General features: G+C 50.4%; 1 protein-coding gene across 1 annotated transcript; it reads right to left on the bottom strand.

The window, feature by feature from the left end:
- Positions 1-2,143: 2,143 nt before the first annotated feature.
- Positions 2,144-4,066, bottom strand: VOLCADRAFT_73089 (uncharacterized protein). Its single transcript, XM_002947058.1, has 4 exons — positions 3,517-4,066; positions 3,247-3,432; positions 2,962-3,174; positions 2,144-2,741 (listed from the first exon to the last, which is right to left on the bottom strand). Exons 1-4 carry the CDS (start codon positions 4,009-4,011, stop codon positions 2,643-2,645), a joined length of 993 nt encoding a protein of 330 aa, XP_002947104.1. The 5' UTR covers positions 4,012-4,066; the 3' UTR covers positions 2,144-2,642.
- Positions 4,067-7,811: the final 3,745 nt, after the last annotated feature.

Here is a 7,811-nt window from a genome sequence, read left to right as displayed (position 1 = left end):
TTCGTCAATTTAGAAGAGAAGATTTTGGGGTTTTAATTCCGTTGGGGAAAAGAATGGGAACCTTTTCCCAAGGTGAGAGATTTGTTCCCGGGGGAAAAAGCCGGAGTTCCGTTCCCAAAGAACTTGGGGCGGCGATTTCCCCGTGCCAAGAACAACCGGAAACTTGCGAAACGGTGTTTGAAAAGACAGTTGTTCCTTCATTGCAGAGGATTTCCAGCTCTCCCCGTTTTGGCACCGCCATGGCACTGAGAGGGAATGTACCGGGCCTTACCGTCTCGGACGCGAAATCCCTCTTGTTCAAGATCAAAACGGCATCGGAGGGGGCCGTGGAGGATCAGGGACACAGGGACGCGGAGACTGGCACCGTCGAGGACGCGGCGGAACTGTGGTCCCGATGAGTGCACCAGCCGCCATCACCGAAGCAGAGGATGTGCCACCCCGCGTCAAGTCGCGTGGTGCTACTGGTAAGTGGCGACGTGAGATGTGTGGCAGGGAAGAGTGGGCAACCTAGAAAGGAGGAACCCACCTCACCCCACCCACCCAATTGTATAATGTTATACATACCGACGTCTATGAAACATCATACCATATGACAACAGAAATGCCCCCCTTGTTTTACAACCCTGTGTAGGCGAGTTCAAAACAAACTGGTCAGAGCTCGGCGGTGTAGACCCATATGCCTGCTGCATCAGCGGCTGCATCAGGGGGTGGTTCATCGGTGCTAAGACTGGCAGTACGCGGCCGGTCGCATTCACCAAGCAATACTGCTGCTGAAAGCCGCTGTGGGTTATGCGTGGTTTGATGCCATACTACAATGGCCTGTCTGTTTTCTGCGCCAACGTTTGGCGTTTGTGCGTGGGCAATCCGGGAGTCAACAGCAGGAGGGAGGACCCCTGACATGGGGAGCGCGGGTAGCCAATCCACACGGAAGTGTCGTGGTTTACATGGGCCCAGGCGTGCAACGTTTTGTGTCAATGTTTGGTTGCATGGGCGGAATACCGGGGGCGATTTCATGGGCCATGCCCCGCCCAACGGAGAGCTCGATGGATTAAGGCATAGATTGCATATGGTGAACATATTCTTCTCGGCAGACATCTGCATTTTCATTTGTTTTCAATGTAGCTCGTGGTACTGAGTTTAGCGGTGTATCAGAGATTTGTCATTGTTTCCACCCGAACCTGTTCATGCATACGAGTGTTGTGGGATAAACTGGACGAACTGCCGATGAAATGTGGTGGGAAAACAGTGGGACCTCGGCGGCTGACTTGACTGGGTAATGCAGTCGTGGCCCTGAGTGCTTGTCTCCCGTAGTAGTAGTAGTAGTGCCAGAGTACGGTAACCAGGTGTGCAAGTTTTCCCACTCCATGTCGTGGGATCGAAACTAATACGCACATGAGGTACTTGTAAGCGGTCCTCTTGCAAAGTTTTCTGTAAATTCCTTAAAAGTCATGTGCTTTTGGATGCCAGCCCGAGCTAATCCTGCCAACTTGACAGCCAATTCGACACCCTGAACACGCTAATTCGATACCCTGTCAGGCCAATTTGACACCCCGAACAGGTCAATTCGATACCCTGTCAGGCTAATTCAATACCCTGTTAGGCCAATTTCGGCACCCAGACAGGCCAATTCGACACCCGGACAGGCCAATTCAGGCCCAGCACAGCCCAATTCCGAGGCTCCACAGCGCAATTCGAATACCTCCGGCGAGTCCGCCAGAACAATTCCAGACCTCGGCAGACCAATTCTTTTGTCAGGAATAAAATCCAGGCTAATTCTGCGACAGAGCTCCTCCCTAATTCCAGCCCGGATCCTACCCTCCTGTATGCCCCTGCTGCGGCACTGATAGCCATATTGAAAATGAGCAGAACATTTCGCTGGACTGTCCGGTGTACGACAAATTCAGATATGATATGCATTTCCCACGCTTCGAGCATATAAAGGACGCTATGAAGTGGGAACCTGAACGTCTGGCAAGCATGCTGGAACATATATGGTCCCATCGCAACCCTATCGTTCCCTTTGGTCGTTAGTATCCTTTACCACTTGATTTGTCTGAAGTGCGAGGTAGGATGGTGCTTATAGGCAATCTAGCAGCCCTTGAGCTCTCGGCTCGTGTTGGGCGGTTTGCAGGTACGGGGAACGCACCCCACGACAATGTAACACACACACACTCTCAATAAAATCTCCAAAATGCAGTTTCACACGAGCCGCAAGTAACGTGCTGTGACGTCACAAGAACTACCACATGAATGCCGGTAATTGTAATTGCGACTTGTCACAAGATTTGCAGAGAAATGTGTCTTCTTAACGCTTCAGAATTTTGGGGAGCTATGTTTGATACTCCTGTCCTTTAAATGACAATTTGCAAAATGCATCTCTCTTAGGTGGATGCCACCGAGCTCGAAATCTAGCTTAGGCGTCATATCCACTGCACTTCTGAACCGCCGGACGACTGACACTGTTCCCCTGTATTTAGACTGCTGACTCCTGTATGGCATGTCCTTCAAAGCACAAATAAGAGAGCTCAGGCAGCAAAGAAAGGCGCATCAGTTGTGCATACGCTTCGATTTCCCCGTTTTACACCAGGATTTGTTCTGCAATGACTCGCGGACGGCAACGCAACCAACCCGACGCCAGGCAACTACTGCAGCAAGCCGTGCTTTGTGAAATTGATCTTGCCGTCCACGTCCATTACACCTGGAGGTGCCAAAACTTTCGTCCCGCTCCAGTCGACAAATACCTGCATGGCGAGATTGGTGCGTCCGGTACGGCCTACTATACAGAACAGAAAGGAATGGCATGAACTACGATGCGGTTGTGTAAGAAATTGCAGCGCATCAACATGACGTCTTGGCTGGTTTGACTCCTTTACCGCTGCACCACTTTCCATGTGTTCGGCAAGGACAACCCACCCGAAAGCAAACCCTTTCAATTTTCCTCATGATATTCACACATCCTACCTTGAGCTTCTTAAGCGCCAAGAAGTGGGAGTGACTTTGCGGGAGAAGCGGCTGACACATAGCTCTGGCCATAAGGGCGCGAACATTCGCGGCATAGTCTTTAGGACTGCTCCGCTCCATATCCGTTGGAATGTAGGGCGGCAGGATAGTGATTTCCAGGTCGTTCCGCCATTGGCACATTAGCCGGACCAAGTGCCACAATTCCGAATACACCTGTCGTGAAGAAGTAACCGGTACTATAGTAATGGCCCGGCGGGCTTTACGATGGATGCCCAACCAACGTACCTGCGTCCATGCAGGGTTATGACCATTGATGGTATATTTGAGGCACACGGGCAAGACTGGCCGGCCGAGAACAAAGGCACCAGTCCGAAACTCGAGGAGCCCTCGTCCATCGCTGCAGGTGCCCTCAGGGGCCATGCATAACATCGGGAAACCACCCGGTTTGCCGTAGGAAGGCGCCGCCACCCGCTTCAGCAAGACCTCCGTAACGCTGCCAGTCACAACATACGCAACTGGATTTTTAGGATTCTTATCTGGTAGCCTGGAGGAAACAACTGCAAGGCGTTGAGGCTTCTCCTCATGAAAATATACAGCCTGGTATGCCCGCACTACGTATTTCAGGACGGGTATACTGGCAACACTGGACTTGCCAACACCCGAAGGAGCAAGCAGCCACATAATCGCTGGGGCATCCACATAGCTCACGTGGTTGAATACAATTACGGCGCCAAGCGCCTCAGCTTTGGCAATGTTTTCGCGGCCCTTCACTTTAACACGGAAGCCAAGCATCCATAAGACGACGATAAGAAACTCCTTGCTGAACAGAACCCAAGCGCGACGCCGCTCCGTCAAGGGCTCAGCAACAGGCCAATTCCAAGCCGACAAAGTGTTAATTAGCGCCACAAGACAGCAAGTTAGGATCGCAATAAACAACCTCACTGGAACCAACGGAAGCAGAACTAGCATCCTCCATGCCTCCTTGTCCGTGAAAGGAGTACGCAGTTCCAGAAAAGGTGAAGCATTCGTATCATAGTGCGTGGCCGACATTTAGGAACTTGGTGACGATAATGAATAATGAATGCATAACAATTGTAATTTCATTATCCGGCAATATCACGTGTCCTCACTGAACGCAACCCGGCAAACTACATGGCCCATTTTTTTGTGACGTACTATCCGGACGAGATACTTCGCATGGTGGTGGTGCACCAATTTTAATGTTTAACATGTATTAAGTCGACGGTGGCAGTTCGGGCCAAAAATGGATGTGTAAAACATGTACACAGTATATACTCTCCGGCGTATGGGTCATAAATGTCCATCCCAATCCAGGTTAGGCTCTGCAGCTCACTGGACAGCAACTCCAGTACCTAGTAGGATGCCCACAATAGAAATCAGCCCGGGTGTGTATCTATGTTTATAGTAATAAACACATGTGGGGCTGTCTCCGTGGCCATGGGATTGTGCAGACTTTGTTCTTCGGTTTTGGTGCTCTGTAGTTGAGAGGTCCTTGACTGTGTTGTATGCAGCTGCAACATGGACGCATCGAAGCATTGTGGACTGGCAGGCAGCCACGTTGAAGAGCAAATCGTGCATGGCTCGATGGGGATGTTGTATCTACGCAACGACAGAAGCATTTGTGCGCGCGTCTGAAGTTTTGAAGGCGGCCGTGGAGTGGGCTTGGTGAGGAGTACACGTGTTAGGACGTGAACAGAGTGCAGGACAGTGAAGCATTCATTCATAAATGTTATTGATGCGGATGCGGGTCCACACCCATCAATGAGAGCGTTCCCACGGCGCGTCAATCTACTTTGCATACATGGGCTCATTAAAGAAAACTCCTTAGCAACTTGGCATCTGTTGCCATAGGACATCTATTATCGGGATATCAACCCGAAGCGCTTCAACATCGACTTGGCTGCCATGCCTGGATACTTAGGGTGCATTTCCAGTGCGGATTAAGGCCAGGGATTAGGGCACGGAAGTCCTTGGTACGAGCTTACCACATAGTTTTGTTCCATAAGGGAACCAAAGGTTGGAAAGGCGAGGTAAGTTTGCCAACAACTTAGCCGTTTGAGTATCGATGGAGGACAGAGGGTTAATCCCTGGCCTTAATCCGCACTGGAAATGCACCCTTAGCAATGTTGCAGCAAGGGACTGAAGTCCTAAAACCAATGGAATGGGTAGCCGGAGGGGTATCCGTGCTTCACATACCGCAAAAGCCAAATAATCGGCCTTTACATACAATCCCGTGCAGTCTCTATAGGGAAGTAGGCCAATGATGCCGTACAACCTCTATAGGCCAATGATGCCGTACTGTCTCTATAGGCCAATGAACAAGGCCCTCAAGTCGGACAGTCCCTAAAGGGAAAATGCCAATGAATAAGGCCCTATCCGTCGCTGGCTCTACCTGCTAAGCGGAATCTGCAACAATTTTGCTTTTACGGTTATGACAGCAAGCTTAGATCTTTAGCCTTGTAGTGTGATTTGATGCTGGCTGGGTGGTAAAGCACTGTGTTCCGCGTCTGCGTCCATGTCGCCTGCGAAAAGTGGTGAACCCACTTAATCAAATGCAAAATTTACAATGCCATAAAAACGTATTTGTAGCTACTGCTGTTACGCACTTTTCGGCGGCGGCAAGATTTCGCACGGCATCATCGCACGGCCTATCTGCATCGCTGTTCAGCCAGTATTTGACCCAGTTCGTAAATAGCAAACACTTTGTACTACGTATGACTGCTTCTTTTCATAATATGTAAGTTTAGTTTGGTTTCCTTTCCTTCGTCGCATGTGCGCCGTTATCCATTTGATAGCCCGATCCTTGCCTCAATACATTCATTTTAAGCCTAACTGCTACTGTATATATAGCAATTAAATGTTGTCGATTCGCTGCAATCGCTGACGCTCAGCATCGTGGTCATGTTCTCCATGGCAAAGTGGCAACCGGAAACTGGGGATGTGGCGTCACCGCCGCCGTCCTCAATCCTACATCCACTCCACACTTTAAACACACTTTAAACCACACACTTTAAATACACTTTAAACCACACACTTTAAACACACTTTAAACCACATTACGACCAAAACCTCCACCAGAACCAACCATCATGATCCCCACTTGGCCATGGATGAGCCATCAGCATAATACATCAGTAAAAATAGGGGGGTCCTTGTGAAGCAGCTGCCCGCGTTTCCAAAGCACGTATGGTGTTGGATTGTAAGGTGCCCAAGTACGTTTGCGAGGAAGAGAATGTGGCCAGGCTGGAGAGGAAAGTGCAGTGGCATATTGGAATGTGAGATTAGCGTAAGCGAGTTACAGGGCGTTTTATTGCACGGGCGAATTTTCGTGCAAATCTTTCACCGTAGCATCAGTCCTCAGTTCACTTCTTGGAACGAACATCAGCATAGGTGCAAGCCCTCTCGCTTGGAGGGATATGCAAACGAGCATCCTGATAGGGGTAAACTCGCACGCTACCGAGCATTCAACCGAGCACATGCATGCTTAGTTGAATGGTGAGATGCGACCCCCCCTTCATTTCGTGCTCGGCAAGCCTGCCACCGCGTACCGGATATGTTGGCGATGTTACAGAACGCTGCACCTTGGTTTCTGTACGCATGGCGTACGTTGCTCGACCCCGCCGACCAAAACTACACGTGCCCAACTGAAGACATTCCCGGTGGTTGTGCAGCAGCTCTTGAGGCTGTTGCTGGCTGAAATCCATCCTGAGCTGTTGCAACACGGCTAACGCGGGCACGTCCCTATGCACAGCAAATAGCTGTTCCAAGCCAACAGCGGCGTCCATGTCACCGACAACACTATAAACGTCTTATCTGTTCTTATGTTTAATTAAGTTTATGTATGTTATACTTTGCGCAACTTTGTAATTTGACTTTACTCTGAACAAGGTGCTGCATACAACTGCCTCTTCGCCAGCGCTTCATCTTCCGCGGCAGTTTCACGAGCCCAGAGTTGCAAGCTACGACGTTGGCTTTCGGTGCTTTTAGTTACTGCAAAGCATCCACGCAATAGTCCAGCCTGCATGCCGCGTGCGGCTATGGCCAACATGCCCACCTGCGCAACGCGCTGGCGCACCTGGTCCTTTTCCGCCAAGAAAATTTATATACACTTATACAGGCGCATTTTGCGAATCGCACGCGCGCATCCGCACGGCAAAATTCGAAAGAAAATTCTTTTGGGACGATGTACGAACTGTTTTTGGGCACAGTACGACCGGACACATTTGTGCGAGGGGCTGCTTAAAAATGACATTGGGCCAAAGAAAAGAACCCCACCAGTTTAAATGTGGGGACTAGTGGCACAACTAAATTGCTATCACCAATTCAGTTGCCAAATTCTCCATATGATGTGTGAAACAGGGGGGTGTATCTTCGCCCTTGGCAGCTACCCTGCGAAACCCTGCCTTCCCCGGTATGTCGGGGCACCCTCATCCAGTCACCCTAGTCAACTTCACAGTGGATCGCACAGGTTCCGCACCCACCACCAGCATCCAACGAAATCTGCCGGGTCGACAGCGGCCCAACTCCATTCCTGGTCGGCTCGCAGGTTAACTTTATCCCAGGTCACCACCGTCCACCACCTAGGGGCGCCATGCCTTCCACCATCGGAAGGACTTTTGACCCTAACGGGTATCCCTAACGGGTATGCATATGTATACATTCTTCTTTCACTCCGACAATTCCTTGTGCTTTACTGTGGCAACAGCTAGCAATGTAAAGGTTGTTTGCACTGTATGACTGAGTAGTTGTAGACCGCTGTTTTTTTTTGTGTGTGTGTGTGTGTGCGTGCGTGCGTGCGTGCGTGCGTGCGTGCGTGCGTGCGTGCGTGC

Source organism: Volvox carteri, assembly GCF_000143455.1.
Source record: "Volvox carteri f. nagariensis unplaced genomic scaffold VOLCAscaffold_5, whole genome shotgun sequence".
NCBI lineage: Eukaryota > Viridiplantae > Chlorophyta > Chlorophyceae > Chlamydomonadales > Volvocaceae > Volvox > Volvox carteri.
Note: the sequence above shows the minus strand (reverse complement) of the source record. Positions and strands in the feature narration are given on the sequence as shown.